General features: G+C 43.3%; 1 protein-coding gene across 5 annotated transcripts in view; it reads left to right on the top strand.

Moving 5' to 3' along the window:
• The window catches only part of IPO9 (importin 9), a 47,025-nt gene continuing 27,200 nt past the window's right edge, over window positions 1-19,825 (top strand). The window contains exons 1-5 of one of the 5 annotated variants that reach the window (XM_082393044.1): window positions 1-207; window positions 3,881-3,989; window positions 17,465-17,526; window positions 17,749-17,835; window positions 18,566-18,767. In XM_082393044.1, coding sequence (XP_082249170.1) covers window positions 64-207; window positions 3,881-3,989; window positions 17,465-17,526; window positions 17,749-17,835; window positions 18,566-18,767 — 604 coding nt within the window. In that variant the 5' untranslated portion in view covers window positions 1-63. Of the gene's footprint in view, window positions 227-3,880; window positions 3,990-17,464; window positions 17,527-17,748; window positions 17,836-18,565; window positions 18,768-19,825 lie in introns of those variants that run through there. The other 4 variants (XM_082393040.1, XM_082393042.1, XM_082393041.1 and 1 more) reach the window with 4 other exon arrangements.

Below are 19,825 nucleotides of genomic sequence, written 5' to 3'. Positions count from 1 at the left end.
CGCGCAGGAGCCGTCCGGCGGCGGCGGGTTGGGCCGCGGGGCTGGCGCGCGGCGCGGAGCAAGATGGCGGCGGCGGCGGCAGCTGGTGCGGCCTCTGGGCTGCCGGGGCCGGTGGCCCAGGGGCTGAAGGAGGCGTTGGTGGACACGCTCACCGGGATCCTGTCCCCGGTGCAGGAGGTGCGGGCAGCCGCCGAGGAGCAGATTAAGGTGCTGGAGGTGACGGAGGGTGAGTGAGGCGGACCGTCGCGAGGGCGGCGGGTCTGGGCCGCGCTGACTACTGGCCGCGCTTCGGCCGGAGGCTGGGCCCGGGGAGGTCGTGGGCCGGGGAGGCCTGGGGCCGCTGGGGCCCGGCCGGGCGGAGCGCGGGGCCGGGGGCGCCGGGCCGGGGAGCGGGGCCGGAGTGGGGGCGGGGGGCGGGGGCGCGTTCTCCGCCGGACGGCGGGTCTGGGCGCGGCTGTCAGCTGGGGGCCTGGCGGGGCCTCCGCACGTTTCCCCGGGAATCAATCACGCCTGTGCGGCCGCCTCCCCTCCCCGCCGCGTCCCCGCCGGTTTTCGGAGCGGCCGGCACTGTTCGGAGGAGCCGATCGTCCTTTGTCTTTGTGTCTTTGTCCCCCTCCTCCTATTGGAAGCTTGAAAGTGATGGAGGAGAAAACAAGCCGTTGGCTTGAGGTTGTCCTCCAGTTCCTGCCGAGCGGGCCTTTCTCCAGGCCCGGGGCAGCCACGCTCCGAAGAGCATTAGATCCTGAAACAGGAGGAGGGAAATCCGCTCGGGGTTTATGTCAGGAATACGTCTGGCCTGTCGGGGCTTCGCTGGCAGAACTCCAAACCTGCGGACTCCTCCAGCTCAGCAGGACGGTCTCACCACCTCTCAGAGTGTCCGTGGGAGTTGGCCCGCCTATGGACTGAGGGTTTTTATTGAAAAGAACTTAAGACAAAGCTCACTTAAATTTAATTTTATATTCTCCCGCAGCATGAGAGAGCTCTTGAAGAACTAAATTATCTCTATTGGAAATACGTTGAGATTTGGGATCTAGCAGGTTAAGGACCATTTTGAAGGCCCAGTTGTAATCGTCATTGTCTTGTGAAATGTCAGATCCTCTAAGAGGAGCCGTGCACAGATTGACCTGTAGGAGTTGTTACAGCCTACTAGGTGAAATTCCTTTATTCACGCTAACGTCTCTGCCTCCCTTGCGTGTGAAGGAGAAAGGGTGGCAGAGCAAAGGAACCTCATCACATTCAAGTTGCTACTTGAATAAAGTTGAAGGTGCGGTACCTTCCCTGAGTGACACCCAGGGTTCCCGGTGCCCCAGGCATAGGTCTGGTGCTTTCCTACAGAAGGTGAACCTTCGCTCGTGTTTGAACTGTCCGGCAGCAGCTCCGATTGGGCTCTGATCCCTTCGACTCTAGCCAACACCATGGTCTCATCTAGGCAAAATCAGTTACCATCTTCTTGAGATCTTCTTGAAGTTCTACTCTCTTACTTCATCTTTTTGGGTCTCAAAATAAGAAATTAAACAGAGGTGCAGAATTTTGCATTTGATCTAGGCCACTGATAGGAATAGATTCTCTCTCTCCCTCTCACACAGACACCGACACACACCCCACACACACACACCCCATAACCTACCGGGAACCTGCTACCAGTGTGCTGCGAGCCGTGGAGAGGCTTTGACACAGCAGCCTGCTGTCGGTGACCCAGTAGGAAGGCATGTGACTCACAGGGTTGGGATGTGATGTGCAGGGTTGAATCAAGTCTGTGGAGTTCAATGTGGTACTTTGGACCCTTTGGGGGTTGTTTGTGTTTTTAAATAGTCTAATTTGTTTTGTTTATTGAAAAACTATAGAAATCCACCCCTTTCAGTAACCTCTTTTTGAGATGGCGGATGGTGATCCGTTCCTCAGATACAGCACCTTGCTTCTCTCCTTTCCCCTTCTTGTGGCCTGTAACAAGTTGTTTTTTGCCATGGGGTCCAGAGTACCTCCTGTCTTCTCTTCAGTCTGAGTGTCACACATTTCCTTTGCGCGGCCAGTTTCTTTTCCTTTAATGAAAGCAGAGCGTGTGCCTTCCCAGCCCGGCTTTAGCCAGCAGTCTGGCCTGAGGACGCACAGGGCATTGCTCCCACTGTTAGATCAACACCCTGCAGGTCTAGGCGAGCAGCCGTTCTCGCAAGTGAGTGAATCTTTTCCACTCCTTTGGAGTTGCTTCATGTTTTAGTTTTATCCCAGTGGAAGAAACCTTGCTTTCTGGTCCTGGGAAACACACTTCCTTAAAACTTGGAGTTGATGGGGAATCTGGGAGTTGGTGTCTATTATTATGTATGTTCTTCCAATCCTTTTTTGGTTCCAAGAGGCCCAAGGTTGGATGACAACCAGATCTGGTTGTTTCTAGTCCCTCTGTCCCCTCAAATAACCACACTGTCTTTATGAGCCTTATTATTGCCTCACGTGGGAGACTGGTCCCAACTGATCCTTAAGATTAACCCATCTATTCCCTTTGACAAAGGGAACAATTTCTAATTTAATTTGGGGGGAAAGACACAGGTCAGCTGTCAAGTGGACAGATAAGAGAGGTTGCCATGCTCTGACCAGATTCTGGAGTAGAGGAGGTTTTAAGCAGCAGGTATCTTAGAAAATGGAGGTGCTGGAGCCCAAAGTACATCCAGGTCATTCAGTCTGCCAGCTGGTATTTTCCGGGAAATAACTTGCCTGTTATCAGTTACCATGTTTTCCAGAATGGGAACCTGTCCTCTTAAGCCAAGAAAGGGTATGTATGTCAGAGATCCACCTGACTCGTATAGTGGGCTAATTTTGAAAGGATGAAGATAGGCTATGCCCACCAGCCTGGTGTCCTGGGATGGTTTTCTCAAGTCCCTGTGCTTGCTGTTTTCCCTAGTCGCTTGGAATCTGAGGGAAACCCAGCAAACCCTTCTGACTAGTGAAAGCCTATTTAACAGGGCTAAGTGGCAGAGGAGATGGTGCCACTAGCCACCTTCTTCAGACAGCACTCACATCCTGAACTGAGAAACTTATTACTTGAAAGTTGGAGGTTCCTCTGCTATACAGTATTCCAACAGATAATTGGTACCCTTTTGTTTCCTTAGGAAGACTGAGATTTTGAGTTTTATCAACAGGGTTTGTAGGAATTTAGTTCTACCTCAGTGAAGTAAGAATTAGTCTTTTTGATCTGTTAGAGCATTCTTCTAATTCCATTTTATTTACTAGGTGGGATCATATCAAGCATCTTATAAACACAGTAATTAAAGAGAAGGAAAGTTTGTGAACTGCCAAAGGTCTCTTACGTCAAAGTCTAATGTTCTCTGCTCAGCTTTATGAGCTCTTTTTTGTGTGACTTATTACAAGATCGTGACTTTTGACAATGTCAGCTCTCTTTTTTTGGTGTATTTATGCTTGACTTTTTTTTATATCTTAGAACGAAGTTATTTCCTTTTTTTTCTTCCCTGTGTACTGTCCTCTGAGAGCATCACCTGAGTGGTGGTATGTGTTGCTTCCATTCTGAAGCTTTAATTCTCCAGGCCAGCCAGTGTAGCAGAGACTTTCTCATATGACTAGATTTAGACCCTAGGTCATTTTCTTCTTTTAGTTATTTCTTTTGTCTGTTAGAAATGAAGACATTTGGCCTTGACTTAGTCTTTTCTGTCTTGCTCCCAGCAGATATGTCACAGAAGATACATTTTTTCTTTCCTCCCACCACCATTATATTGAGCTGGGGAGGGGGGATTATCCCTCCCTCGCTTTTCCTGACATCCGACGCTGCCGAGATATCTGTGTTGATTCCCCATCTTAGGTGCCTAGAGAGATGATCCTGCTGGTGGAAGTTCGCTTTCTGGTTCTCATGGGCGCTTTTCTGGCTCTCTTCCAGTGTAGCGTAAGCACTGTCACCTGCGAAGGGAGCCCTCCAGGATCCAGACGCACTCCTGGGCGTGTGGCGGGCACTGAGCCGAGCGGAAGGCGGCCACGCTCGGAAAAAGGCCAGTGGTGCAGTTTTCTTTTTCCTTTCAGCTGTGGTTTTGTGAAAAACCCTGTGAGAAAGGGGGACTTCTCCAGAGCTCTCCTCAGAACTCCCTCCTTCCCAGACAGTCCCTGTCCCCAGTTCTTCCTAGTAGGAGCCTTCCTGACTGTCCAAGCCTCACGTCTCCAGTCGACCCTTAAGACCAGGAGCATGTATTTCTCAGCTTATCCTTTCTCCTCCATGCTCTCCTTTGGATCTTCCCTTCTCAGCCAAGTTATAGAAGGATCGTGTTTTTGCCAAGTGGGGTGAAATGAGAGAAAGAGGAGCGAGGAAAACCAGAGAGGGCGGCAGAGACTAAAAGGCCAGAGAATGATTAAGGAGAGAGAGCAAAAGTTTCCTTAGGAAGTCAGAGGCTACCATTTTGGGTTGGATTAAAGGTTAATCCAGAACCACTTAGAGTCAGGGTACAAACCCAGGTTAACCGAACAGGTCTGTCCTTATTCACCTTGGGAAAGGGAACTAGAGAAATTAAATTTCTTAACGAAAATGGCTTTAGAAAGCTAACTTCATACAGCCCACTTGAGAATGTCCCCCTTTGGCCTAACTTCATAGATTGAATCTTAGTTTAATCTGGAATTGGTCCTTTTCAAGGAAGACAGAATAAAACAGCTCTGTCTGTCTGTGTCTCTTGTATTTTCCCTGCCTTAATCATCCCAAAGTAAGTTATTCAGCTGTTCTAATGCTTTCTAAAGAAATTATGTTAATTTCAGAAAAACTGGAAATCCCCCAACACACACTAAAATTTTTCTTTATGGATATACGTAGTTATACTTCAAAAAATATTGTATGATCTCTGTTAAGTGAATGTCTGTAAATAAGATTTTCCTACTTCACAGAAGTCATCAGTGGATAAGGCAGTGGTGTTGATCAGAGTTAAAGTAAGTCAGAGAACATGAGGGTTTTTTCTGGCTTTTCATCCTGTGAGTTTTATAGAGCACAGAGTTCATCACCCGCACACCACCACTGTCACATCTTGTCAGTGATGCTTCATAGAGCTTTTAAGTAAGGTAAAATTAAACTAACTAAAAATAAAATTAAATTTTATGATATGAAACTCTTTTATGGCGACTGATATCCTGTATTTCTAATGGGTATATGGTCTAGACAGACTAAATTAGGTTAAATAAAATAATAATTGATATTTTCCCTCTTATATCTCCCTGTAACCTAATGCACATGAGCTCTTTGTCTTTGAATTTGGGGGGTTTCCAAACCAGAGTTAATCATGTCACTGTTTTTGAAACTCTGGGAGCCTGTAGGGAAGAAAATCTATTCTGTTTATCCATTCTGTTTTAAAAATTTGTCTTTAGATGATACTCTTTGAAGATTTTCTTTCCCATTAAAGCTTTTGAACAGAGAATCATGTTTTTCGAACTTTCAAGCTTCTACTTTCCTACGTGGAGGAAATCAACTTTCAGAGAAAATCCATTCTGTAATGCTTGTTGTGGGTATGAATCCCCTGGCTGACTTAGGTTTCTGGACTCCCACATGGATCTTAATCTGATGATCTTTCACTCTCACCATCTTTTACAATCTCAGTGATGTGTGAAGCACGGTGATTGGTGGAAATTGGAGTGTGATCTTTGATAGGTTCCTAGCCAAGATGAATTTAAAGATTATGTTAGAATGAAGAGCTCCCAATTATTGTGATCCTCACCAGAGTACGACCACCTCCTGGCACTCAAATGGAAAACATGTATTCACACTAAGCTTTTCTTTAAAAAGAGTGAACTTGAAGTTCTCAGGTTGATGAGAAAGGACCCCTGTGTAGAGTTTGCCTGATCTTCCTGCTGTAATGACTCTTCTGATCGGTGGGAGTGTGGACTGATGGAGAAGGCCTGCTTCCTTCTCCCTTCTGTGAGCCTCGGCGTGAACCCGACAGCAGTATCTGTGCTTATTGGGAGGAAATTATTCAGATTGGTTTAAGCTTTATAGTCTCCACTCATGTTTCAAACCCTCCTCAAAAAAGTCCTATTTTATACCTCAGTATCTTTTTCACACCTTATGATTAAAGATTTTGTTTATCTTGATCTCATTACTTTGTCCCTGTAGTGATGATCCAGAAATTGTACTCTTGGCAGGAACATTAAAAACGCGTATCAGAGTGGTCCATGCAAAAATTATTGAAACAGTGCTGTAAAAGAAAGTACTGCGTGGCCTAGGTAATTTGTGACTATGTTTATAGTCATTCTGCAGGGCCTCATATAGGCTCACCAGAATTGGTTGACAGTATCCAGGGCGCTAAAGCCTGGGTAGACGGTGACATTCTTAGCAGACTTAGGGCCATAAAGTTAGCATCCGTTGTCACACCAAGTATCTGAAGTCAGAGGAAGTCTGGGAGCCTTACAGAGCATTCCAAGTGCTCTTTCTCTCTCTTTTTTTTTTTTTTTTTTGGCCACGACATGCTGGGATCTTAGTTCCCTGACCAGGGATCGAACCCATGCCCCCTGCAGTGGAAGCTCGGAGTCTTAACCACTGGACCGCCAGGGAAGACCCCACACATGCATTTTAGAGTGCTTTTTTCCATTAAACTTGAACATTGGTTGGTATCCAGGAGGTCTTCCTAAATTATGTCTGACTCATCTGTGTTTTAGTCCATTTGGAAAGTTGATTCCCATATCTTTGAGTTGTAGGCACCTACTGTTTATTCTGTTAAAAATGGGTTTTTTAGACTTACCAGAGGCTGAAGTAGCCAGATTAACCCTAAGAATTAGAATGGATTTCAGTATCTTTAGCGGTAATTCTGCAGGTGTGAAGTGTTTGCTTGTGATTTAATCGCTTAATAAATGCTTTAGAAAGAATGTGGCGGCTTTTTCAGTGGTCTTGCGAAAATTCTCCTTTCCTGAGTGAAATGATAGGTGCCATAAGGTTGTATCAGTAACTGAAGCTTAAAATGAGGGTGTAATAAGAAAGAGTTAAGAATCTAAGAATTCAGTAAGGTAGCATAAATTAAAAATACAAAAAATTAAAATATAAAAAACAGTAGCCTTCATATACACAAACAGTAAAAGGTTAGAAAATATAATGGTGTTTTTTTAAAAACCCTTTACAATAGCAACAGAAAGATTAAATGCTTAGGAATAAAATTAACAGGAAACGTGCAAAAACGTATTAGGGGAAACTTTTTAAACATGCCTGAAAGCCTTCAAAGCAGACATGAAAAGGAAAGGTGTGTGCTGTCCTTGGATAGGGCAGCTCAGCATTCTAGATGAGTGAGAAAGGTTGACTCTGAAGTTTATAGAAAAATAAGCTTGGGAGAAATAGCTCCAAAAACACCAAAAAAGGAAAACTGTGAGAAGAGACTAGTTCTACCAGACGTTAAAACATTATGTAAAGCCTCTATAATTAAAATAAGCAGTGTGGCACTGGCACACAAATAGGCAAATAGAACTGTGGAATAAAATAGAAAGTCCAGAAGTAGACACGAGTAACTATGGAAATGTAGTATTGATAAAGGTGGCATCTCAAATCATTGGGGTAAAGATGGACCTTTTAATAAAGGTGCTGGGACAATTGGGTAGCCATTTGGAATTAGATCAGTATCTCACACCATACAAAAAATTAGCTTCAAATGATTAGGAATCTAAATATTTAAAACATGAAACCATAAAAGTTTTAGAAGAAAATACGGGTGAATTTTTCTTTATCCTTGGCATAAAGAAAGGCTTTCTAACTATGACTCAAAATCCGGAGGCAGTAAAAGATTGATAAATTTGACTACATTAAAATTTTAATTTTCATGACAAAAAACACCATATAGGGCTCCCCTGGTGGCTCAGTGGTTAAGAATCTGCCTGCCAGTGCAGGGGACACGGGTTCAATCCCTGGTCCGGGAAGATCTCACATGCCACGGAGCAACTAAGCCCGTGCGCCACAACTACTGAGCCTGCGTTTTAGAGCCCGCGAGCCACAACTACTGAAGCCCGTGTGCCTAGAGCCCGTGCTCTGCAACAAGAGACTCCACCGCAATGAGAAGCCCGCGCACTGCAACGAAGAGTAGCCCCTGCTCGCCGCAACCAGAGAAAAACCTGCACGCAGCAACGGAGACCCAATGCAGCCTAAAATAAAATAAAATAAAAATAAATTTTAAAAAAACCATATAAAAAGTCAGTACCAACAAAACAAAATTATGCCTAAGCCTATCATATTCAAACTGCAGAAGACCAAAGACAAAGAGAATATCTTGAAAGGAGTCAGAGGAAAATAGTACCTTACCCACAGAGGAACAAGAATTAACAATTACATTGGACCGCTCTTCAGAAGCCATATAAGCAAGAGAAGAGTGGAGTGAGATATCTCAAGTGATGATAGAAAAATATTACCACCTAGAATTCTGTATCCACTGAAATCAGCCTTCGAAACTGAAGCATTAAGACTTTCTTAGACAAACAAAAATTGAGGGACTTCATTACTAGCAGACCTGCCCTGCAAGAGATGTGAACAGGAGTTCCTGAGGGAGAAGGGAAATTATACATTAGAAACTTGGATCTCAAAACAAGCTCAGAAGAAATAAATAGAGATGAAATTTTTTTTAAGTCAGAAGACAGCTGACAAAGTGAGAGAAATTTTCACAGCATATACCACAGACAAAAGGGTAATATCCTTAATATATAAAGAACTCTTAAAAATTGAGAAACAAAGGACCAAAACCTCAATAGAAAAATGAGGGGGTGGGGAATGGACAGAGAAATCACCCCTCCTCCTAAGTGTCATTAAAAAGGTACTCAAACACACACAAATAGTTTAAAGTCACTCATGATTTAGAGAAATACAAATTAAACAACATTAAGATATCATTTCTCCTCTATCAGACTGGCAAAAATTTTAAAGCACGTTCTGTTGGTGAGGTTGTGGAGAAACACTTTTTTTTTTTTAATTTATTTATTTATTTTTGGCTGCGTTGGGTCTTCGTTGCTGCACGCGAGATTTCTCTAGTTGTGGCGAGCCGGGGCTACTCTTCATTGCGGTGCGTGGGCTTCTCATTGCGGTGGCTTCTCTTTGTTGCAGAGTATGGGCTCTAGGCGTGCAGGCTTCAGTAGTTGTGGCACACAGGCTCAGTAGTTGTGGCACGCAGGCTCAGTAGCTGTGGCTTGCAGGCTCTAGAGCGCAGGCTCAGTAGTTGTGGTGCACGGGCTTAGTTGCTCCGCGGCATGTGGGATCTTCCCGGACCAGGGCTCGAACCCGTGTGCCCTGCATTGGCAGGCAGATTCTTAACCACTGCGCCACCAGGGAAGTCCTGGAGAAACACTGTTTAACAGTGCTAGTGGGAATGCACATTGGTGCAGTCCTTCTTGAGGGAAATTTGGCCACACCTGACAACACTACAAATGCACTTACTTTTTTTTTTTTTTTTTAATAAGAGGCTCTTTTCTTTTTTTTTTTTTTTTAATTAATTAATTTATTTATTTATGGCTATGTTGGGCAAATGCACTTAATTTTGACCCAGCAGTCCCACTTCTGGGAATCTACCCTGAAGATATACATTTAACAATATAAAAATACATACTGCACACTATTATTTACTGCAACGTTGTTTATAAAAGCACAATAATTGGAAGCAATCTAACTGCCCATATATAGGAAAATGGCTGAAAATGTATGTGTATCCATACAGTGGTATATTATGCAGCCGTAAAAAAGAATAAGGAATCTTGAGGAACTGTTTTGGAATGGTTTCCAGATTATAATGTTAACTGAAAAAAAGCAAAGTGCAAAAGAGTATAATATACTACTTTTCATGTAAACAAGAGGGTACAAGAAAATACACATGTATCTGCTTGTTTATGCAAAAGAATTACAGAAAAGATAAACCAGAAACTGATTGGTTACCTACATGGAGTGGCTGGGGAAAGGATGGAAGGAAGTTAATAGGGATGAGGAGGGAGCAGTGCTTCTTGGAATGTGCCTTTTTGTGTAGCTTTAACTCTGAGAATCATAATAAAGTTTTACATACCCCCCAAAATAAGTTAATAATTAAAATCAAACAATGGAAGGGTACAATTAGTAACAAATGAACCTAACTGTATTACAGATGAACAGTGTAACTACTACTAGGTGTTGTGGGAGGAAAGAACTAACCTAAGTAACTTTGGAAAATAGTATTTTGGTTTTTTGTTTTTTAAATTTTATTTATCTTTGGCTGCATTGGGTCTTTGTTACTGCTCACGGGCTTTCTCTAGTTGTGAACAGGGGCTACTCTTCAGTGTGGTGCCTGGACTTCTCATTGCGGTGGCTTCTCTTGTTGCAGAGCACGGGCTCTAGGTGCTCGAGCTTCAGTAGTTGCGACGCGCAGGCTCAGTAGCTATGATGCATGGGCCTAGTTGCTCCGCGGCATGTGGGATCTTCCTGGACCAGGGCTTGAACCCGTGTACCCTGCATTGGCAGGTGGATTCTTAACCACTGCACCACCAGGGAAGTCCCTGGAAAATAGTATTTTGACTGCATATTGTAAGACTCAAGTCAAAAAGAACTGTACACAGAAATTATACTCCACTTAATATATCTGTTTTTCACAGGAGTATGTGTTAATAGTTCTGTAATTAGTTTCTGTGTATACTAAGATTGAACAAATAAGTAATTTTATTGTAGATAATGAGAGCCAGATTTATCACTATCAGAGAAAGCATTACAAATAAGGAGGACAAGCAGAGTGAACCTTGAGATATTGGATTGGCATTTGAGTTATCAGTAGATAGATGGATGGATTGGCAGGCGGATGGATGGACAGATGTATGTGTAAGCATAGGTTAGTATGCATACATATATGTCGTAGTGCTGTTCTCTGAGGGGGCCTAGGAGCAGTGACATCCCAGAAGCAGTGAGCACACCTAGCGCCCAGATCTTGATTTCTAAATAGCATTCTCCACTAAAAAGCACCAGGGCTCCTTGGAGGAAAAGTTGATACCAGGGTTTAGGCAGAGAAAATACAAGGTGAGCCTAGAATATCCTGTGAGAACAGAATGTAAGGAAGGGCTTGAAAAACGATGGGAGCATGTGGAAAGGCCTGCAAGAAGGTGTGCTGATGGCCACAGTGGAACAGCTGAGCAACAGAACAAATAATGAGAGTGTTGGGTTAAAACTCATGGAGTGAAATGAGTAAGCATGTGTCCACACGGGTCGAAATAAATAAAGGAGACAGGACAGTGCTTCCTTACAAAAGAATTGCAAGTAATTAGTAAGTGTAAAGAGAATAAGAAACACAAAAGCACCACGGGACAAACAACACAGTAATAATTGTTGCAGGCAGGATCCACAGATGGGTGCTAAAATCAATCAGTGAGTGTTTGAAGAGAAACAGGATATGAACATAATCTCAAAGCATCTCTCTGAAGATTTTTGTCATTTGTAAAGGGAGAGACAGTACCTTTACCGTGGAAAATCCAGCAGACCCCACAGTACCAAGTGGTCATGGTTAACATTACCAATAAGAAAATTTATCAACATTATGATATGTTAAGGACACAGCATCACTTCCCTGATATTCTTGCCAAAAATGAATAACCTCAATCTGATCGTGAGGAGACGTCAGTCGAATGAACATCAAGATGTGTTCTACAAAATACTGACCATTACTTATCAAAAGTGGTCGGGTCATAGAAGACAAGGAAAGAATAAGACTGTCACGCATTGGAGGAAACTACTTTAAGTCTAAAAATTATTTCAAAATTAAACATTAAAAAAAATAGGGGGCTTCCCTGGTGGTGCAGTGGTTGAGAATCAGCCCACCAATGCAGGGGACACGGGTTCGAGCCCTGGTCTGGTAAGATCCCATATGCCGCGGAGCAGCTGGGCCCGTGAGCCACAACTACTGAGCCTGCGCGTCTGGAGCCTGTGTTCTGCAACAGCAGAGGCCGCGATAGGCCCGCGCACCACGATGAAGAGTGGCCCCTGCTTGCCACAACTAGAGAAAGCCCTCGCACAGAAATGAAGACCCAACACAGCCAAAAAATAAATAAATAATAATAAATAAATTTAAAAGAGAGGAAATCTTAACTAAATCAGATACGTTTCATTTAAAAATAAATAAATAAATAAATAAAATTTTTAAAAAATAGGCATAGGGATTTCCCTGGTGGCGCAGTGGTTAAGAATCTGCCTGCCAATGCAGGGCACACGGGTTTGAGCCCTGTTCCGGGAAGATCCCACATGCCACGGAGCAACTAAGCCTGTGTGCCACAACTACTGAGCCTGCGCTCTAGAGCCCGCAAGCCATAACTACTGAGCCTGCGTGCCACAACTACTGAAGCCCGTGTGCTTAGAGCCCGTGCTCCACAACAAGAGAAGCCACCACAATGAGAAGCCTCTGCACTGCAATGAAGAGTAGCCCCCTCTCGCCGCAACTAGAGAAAGCCTGCACGCAGCAATGAAGACCCAACACAGCCAAAAATTAATTAATTAATTTTAAAAATAGGCATAGATCATTTTCAGTAGTTTTTCACCTGCTTACCTGGATAAGCCTTGAACATGGAACGTTGCCTGGAACAACTTTTTCCTGATATTAAGCTTTTGTATTGCATAAATACCCTTTGGATGGCTATTTCAGTGGAATCTAATTATGATAGTTAGCACTTACCATGGAAAGTAACTTTAGTTACGTCGATGAGAAAGCCAAACAATGTACTCATGATGGGCAATAAAAATAATAGCACAAGAACTGATTTTTTTTTTTTTTTTTAGTTACGGAATTTTTGTTTTTCTTGTGATGAAAACTTCTAAGATCTAGTCTCAGCAACTTTTCAAACATGCAACACGGTATTATTAACTGTAGTTGACATGCTGCACGTTACTTCCACGTGACTTATTTTATAACTGGAAATTTATACCTTTTGACTCTCTTCACCCATTTTGCCCACCCCCCCATCTCTAGCTTCTGGCAACCACCATTGTGTTCTCTGCGTTTGTGAGCTTGTTTGTTTTGTTTTGTTTTGTTTGTTTTAAATTCCACATATAAGTGAGATCATATGGTATTTGTCTTTCTCTGTCTGACTTACTTTACTTAGCATAATGCCCTCAAGGTCCATCTGTAGTGTTGTAAGTGGCAAGATTTCATTCTTCTTTGTGGTTAACTAATATCCCATTTTGTGTGTGTGTGTGTGTGTGTGTGTGTGTGCATGTGTGTATCTGTACTCACATACATATACATACATACCACGTACATATTCTTTATGCACTCACCTATCGGTGGACACTTGACACTTGGGTTGTTTCCATATCTTGGCTATTGTAAATAGTACTGCGATGAACACGAGGTGCATATATCTTTTTGAGTTAGTGTTATCGTTTTCTTTGGATAAACACCCAGAAGTGAAATTGCTGCCTTAAATGGTAGCTCTATTTTTAATTTTTTGAGGAACCTCCATACTGTTTTTCATAGTGGCTGCACCATTTTGCATTTCCACCAACAATGCACAAAGGTTCCCTTTTCTGCACATTCTTGTCAACACTTGTTATCGCTTATCCTTTTTTTTTTAAAATATGTATTTATTTACTTATTTGGTTGTGCTGGGTGTTAGTTGTGGCAGGCAGGCTCCTTAGTTGTGGCTCCAGGGCTACTTAGTTGTGTCATGCGAACTCTTAGTTATGGCATGCATGTGGGATCTAGTTCCCTGACCAGGGATCGAACCCACACCCCCTGTCTTATCCCCTGCACCACGAGGGAAGTCCCGTTATTGCTTATCTTTTTGATAATAGCCATTGTGACAGGTGTGAGTTTATCTCATTGTGATTTTGATTTGCATTTCCCTGATAATTGGTGTTGTTCAGCATCTTTTTCATGTGTCTGTTGGCCATCTCTAGGTCTTTAGAACAGTGTATATTCAGGTCCTCTGCCCATTTTAAAATCCAGTTTTATTTGCTATTGAATTGTATGAGTTCTTCATATATTTTGTATATTAAACCCTTAACAGATACATGATTTGCAAATATGTTCTCCCATTCGGTAGGTTGCTTTTGTATTTGGTTGATGGTTTCCTTTGTTGTGCAGAGCTTTTTAGTTTGATGTAGTCCCACTTGTTTTTGTTTTTGTTTTTGTTGCCTTTAATCTTGGTGTCAAATGAAAAAAAAATCACCAAAACCAATGTCAAGGAACTTACTGCCTGTGGTTCCTTCAAGGAGTTTTATGATTTCAGGTCTTTTACATTCAAATCTTTAATCCACTTTGAATTGATTTTTGTGTATGGTGTGAGATAGTGGTCCAGTTTCATTCTTTTGCATGTGGCTGTTCAGTTTTCCCAGCACCATTTGTTGAAGAGTCTCTCCTTTCCCCATTGTATATTTTTGGCTCCTTTGTCATAAATTAACTGACCATGTATGTGTGGGTTTATTTTTACGCTCTCTATTCTCTTCCATTGATCTGTATGTCTTTTTCTATGCCAATACCACACTGTTTTGATTACTACAGTTTTGTAATACAATTTAAAATCAGGGAGCGTGATGCCTCTAACTTTATTCTTTCTCAGGATTGCTTTGGCTGTTTGGGTCATTTGTGGTTCCATGCTGATTTTAGAATTGTTTGTTCTGTTTCTGTGGAAAGCGCCATTGGAATTTGGATAGAGATTGCCACAGCAGCTCAGGGCCCAGGCTTTAACCCCACTGATCATAGCTCTCAAGTGGGATGGTGAGCCTGTTGTAACCTGTGCACCTGCCACGACCAAGTAGTTCTGAAAGCTGCTGTCCATTCTCAAAAAAGTGCTGTCCAGTAGGAAGAATGAGTCACATGAACGTTTTAATCATCTAGTAGCTAAAGGGTAAAAAAGAAACAGGTAAAATTCATTTTTAATACTGTAATCATTTAACCAAATGTATGCAGTGTATTATTTCAATATGTAATCGATATAAACTTTACTAAAATATTCCACAGTATTTTGTTTCATACTGCGTTTGCAGTCTGGTGCATGTCTTACATTTCCAGCACATGTCAGTTCTCGGAGGCCGCATTTCAGGTCCTCAGTAGCCACTTGTAGCTGATGGCTGCCATATTGGATCGCGCAGCCCTGGAAGGCAAGATGCGAAAATTAGGATGCGCTCTTGGTCTTACATTCTGCTTCCTCTTTTCACAAATACATATTTGATAATTTACTCCTTTGCAAGTATAAATTAGATCTAAATTCAAACTTTTTTTCTTGTGGTAAAATACACTTAATATAAAATTTATCATCTTAACCTTCTTGAAGTGCACAGTTGAGTGGTATTAAATACATTCACATTGTTGTACAGCCCTCACTGCCAACTATCCCCATTTCTTCTTGTAAAACTGAAACTCGATACTCGTTAAACAGTACCTTTCCAATTCCCCCTCCCCCAGCCTCTGGCAGTCACCATTCTACTCTCTGTCTTTATGATTTTCACTACTGTAAGTACCTCATGTAAGTGGGTACATACGTACTTGTCTTTTTGTGACTGGCTTGTTCCACTTCGCGTACTGTCCTCAGGGTTCATCCATTAGAGCAGTTGTCTTAGCCTATTGCAGAATTTCCTTCCTTTTAAAGGCTGAGTAATATTCCATTGTACAGGGCTTCCCTGGTGGCACAGTGGTTAAGAATCTGCCTCCCAATGCAGGGGACACGGGTTCGAGCCCTGGTCTGGGAAGATCCCACATGCCACGGAGCAACTAAGCCCATGAGCCACAACTACTGAGCCTGCGCATCTGGAGCCTGTGCTCCGTAGCGGGAGAGGCCGCGACAGTGAGAGGCCCACTCACCGCGATGAAGAGTGGCCCCCACTCGCCGCAACTGGAGAAAGCCCTCGCACAGAAACGAAAACCCAACACAGCCAAAAATAAATAAATAAATTTATTAAAAAAAAAAATTCCATTGTACATATAGACCACATTTTGCTTATCCATTCATCTGTCGATGGTCACTTGGGTTGCTTCCACATTTTAGCTATTATGAAATATGCTGCTGTGAACATGGCATACAAATAAATATCTCTTCAAGGCACTGCTTGCATTTCTTTCGGGTATATATCCGTAAGTGGAATTTGCTGGATCATATAGTAATTCTATTTAAAAATTTTTAAGGAGCCAGCGCTGTACTGTTCTCCACAGCGGCTGTACCCTTTTGCATTCTCACTAACAGTGCACAAGGGTTCCAGTTTCTCCACATCCTCTCTGGTGGCAGTTTTCTGTTTTTTTGATAGCGGCCATCCTAATGTATGTGAGGTGGTACCTCAGTTTTGCTTTTCATTTCCCTAATGATTAGTGATGTTGAGCATCTTTTCATGTGCTTTTTGGCCTTCATATATCTTTGGAGAAATGTCTATTCAAGTCTTATGCCCATCATTTAGTTGGGTCATTTTGTTGTTGTTGAGTGATAGAATTTCTTTATATAACTGGATGTTAATGGCTTATTACATACCTATTTGCAAGTTTTCCCATTCTGTGGGTAGCTGCTTTACTCTGCTGATAGTGTCCTATGATGCACAACATTTTTTAATTTTCATGAAGTCTAGTTTGTCTAGTTTTTCTTTTGTTACCCGTGCCTTTGGCGTCACATCCAAGAAATGATTGCCAAATCTAATGTCATGATGTCATGAAGCTTTTGTCCTATGTTTTCTTCTAAGAGTTTCATTGTTTTAGGCCTTATTAGGTCCTTGACCCATTTTGAGTTAATTTTTGTATATGATGTGAGGTAAGGGTCCAACTTACTCCTTTCGCACATGGATATCCAGTTGTCCCAGCACCATTTGTTGAAAAGACTGTTCTTTCCGCGTTGAGTGATCTGTTCCGTTGATCTGTATGACCGTCTTTATGTCAGTACCGCACTGTATTGATTGCTGTAGATTTGTGTGAGTCCTCCAGTTCTGGTCTTCTTTTTCAAGATTATTTTGGCTATTTGGGGTCCCTTGAGATTCCATATGAATTTCGGGATGGGTTTTTCTATTTCTGCAAAAAGACGTCATTGGGATTTTGATAGGGATTCATTGAAGGATCTAAATTTTAATTTGGGAGTCAGAGTTGTTTGTAGCCTCCCAATGTGCATTTCGAGATTACTGCTTACGTTGCTTGTTAGAAACTGCTCACTTATGACAGTTGTATTTTTAGGACTAAGCCTGTGAAGGCCAGATTTTCTTAGACTTAATCATCTCTTCTCTGGTGGTGTATATCTGGACAACTCCTGAAGTCTCACCTTTTAATTTTCCTTTGGGGTTAGATAGCAGTGGTTTTTGGTTAGATACTATGTGCATCGCTACCTTGGAAGGCAAGACGGCTGTGCAGCGATTGGAGGAAGTGACAGGTGCTGGACTGTTCACTGCGAGCAGCCCTGCCCTGCTTCTCTTGCTTAGAGGAGCCAATCTGAGCAGTCATCAGCACTCTTGGAGCCACTGAATCAAGCTCCTCTGAAATCTTTCCTGTTGGCATCAGGGTTAGAGCTCAGTAAACCGCTCTGGCTTTCCTGGGCGCTCTTGGACTCACAATAGACTTTTCCCTTCCAGAATTTGGTGTTCACCTGGCAGAGCTGACCGTAGATCCCCAGGGGGCATTGGCGATCCGTCAGGTAAGTCGAGACTGATTGGCCCAGTTTATAAGTAATTTCCCTTTACTTGGTGGTGAAACTTTCTTATGGGAAAGTGAAAGAATAAGGCCACTTTATAAATAACTTAGAATTTTATACCAGATTTAGATAGACTTCAGATGAATATATCGGGCCGTGTGTATGGTTTGTATGTGTGAAGAGAGTCCTTTTCTTGCTGTGCTCCTTGGCTTACTCTTTTCACAGCTGGCATCAGTCATCTTGAAACAGTACGTGGAGACTCACTGGTGTGCCCAGTCGGAGAGGTTCAGGCCTCCTGAGACCACAGAAAGGGTGAGGAGAGGTACTCGACTTGTCTGCCTGTGGAGATGTGCGGGCCGTTCTCTGACCACGAGGAGCTATCAGAAGGCCGTGGAGTGACTGGTAGCTGGCACTGTGGGAGCCATGTTACAGATGAGAGAGCTCGAGTGCCAGGCGGACCTGGGTGCAGGCGCCAGTTTGCCTTTTACTAGCTATGAAATACTCAAAAAATATTTTAACTTGTAAGCTTCAATTTCCTACATACAAAATTCCCCCTTTAGAGAGTTGTTTGAGGGTTACATGAAGTAATGTTTCTGCTTAGTCCAGTACTGTGCAACCACGCTGGGCCCCCAGGAAATTCCGAGGTATAAGGTCTAGAGCAGCACCGTCCATTGGAGCTTCCTGCCGTTGTGGAAACGTTCTGTGTCTGTGCTGTCCAGGACAGCTGCTGGTCACGTGCGGGTGCTGAGCACTTAAAACATGGCTAGGGCAACTGATGAGCTGAATTGTTAACTTCATTTAATTTTAATTAATGTACATTGAAATGGCCGCATGTAGCTGGTGGCTACCATAATGGACAGTGTAAGTTTAGAGACCATAGTTAAACTCTCTGGATGAATTACTTGTCCAGTTGGTGTATTGGAGTTTTCCATAGATATGCAGTGTCTTGTACACATTGCTTTTCCAGCACATGAACTGGATAGGACTCTGCCGCTCACTTTATAACCTGGTCTAAGGGCAGGTGGGCTTTTCTCCTCTCCAGGCAAAAATTGTCATCCGGGAGCTATTGCCCAATGGCTTGAGAGAGTCGATAAGCAAGGTGCGCTCCAGCGTGGCCTATGCGGTCTCAGCCATCGCTCACTGGGACTGGCCCGAAGCCTGGCCCCAGCTCTTCAACCTGCTCATGGGGATGCTGGTGAGCGGAGACTTAAACGCAGTCCACGGCGCCATGCGAGTGCTTACAGGTATTGGAAACCATCCCCTGCTTTTGCTCCTTGGACCCCACGCGTCGCCCTCCCTGCTGCGCCTCCTCCCGGCTCCCAGCTCCCACCTCCATGGCTGTCCTCCCGAATCAGTGACCCTTCCCAGGGGACGAGGTTGGTGGTGTGCTTCTGCCGCTGCCAGCCCTTCCCACTCAGGGAAGAGTCACGTGTGGCGGTGAAGCACGCAGACTTCAGTTCACAGTCTGGCTTAACCTTGACCCAACCTACTTCGTCTCTTGAGCTTTGAGTTTCCTTGTGCGTAAAATTCAGGTAATGATGGTATCCACCTCAAAGGAACATTTGGTGGTATAGTGAGCTAGTCTATGTAAAGTGACCTGTGGTAGCACACAGTGGATTTTAGCCATTATGATTATCATCATTATTATATATTATTTTTCTACTTGGTTCAACCAAGGCAAAGTTAAGAATAGTCAAGTTGAATTTTTATGGAGATATAAGAAAAGATAAAAACAGTCCCACTCTACAATCCTGATCTTCGTTTGGCCAGCTTAGAAAAATATGTAGTCTTTGGTGTCTTTTCTTTCTTTCTGTTCTGAGAGGTTGAGAGAAATACTTGGACTTTGAGTCCAAGGAGACTTAGTGAACAGCTCTCCTAAGCTTGGCTGACCTATCAGCCCCTCACAGGACCTGTCCTTAAGTACCCCCAGGTGTGGCCTGAGTCTCCCAGTCTCTTGCAAATTCTGCCTTGCTTCCTGTCCCCCATGTGGGGTCACTGCTCTCCTTGGCTTTCAGGGAATCCTTATGTGGACCTTAGCCACTGGGTACTGATCTGTTAGAAACCACATTGCTTTCTGTTTATATAAGTTTGCGGAAGTCTCACCCGTCTTACCTCCTTCTCCGTGATCCGCTAGCTTACCTGAAAGGTATTCATACATAGTTATGAATGCCGCTTCAACCTTTTCTGAGTGTCAGTCAGTTTACTAAACTGATTTGGGCATTTGGGCCCAATTTTACTAGTCCATCTAATATTGATAGTAGATAATACCAGTTCTATGTCCAAAAGCAAATCACCCCTCTCC

Source organism: Balaenoptera borealis, assembly GCF_965194805.1.
Source record: "Balaenoptera borealis genome assembly, chromosome: 1".
NCBI lineage: Eukaryota > Metazoa > Chordata > Mammalia > Artiodactyla > Balaenopteridae > Balaenoptera > Balaenoptera borealis.
Note: the sequence above shows the minus strand (reverse complement) of the source record. Positions and strands in the feature narration are given on the sequence as shown.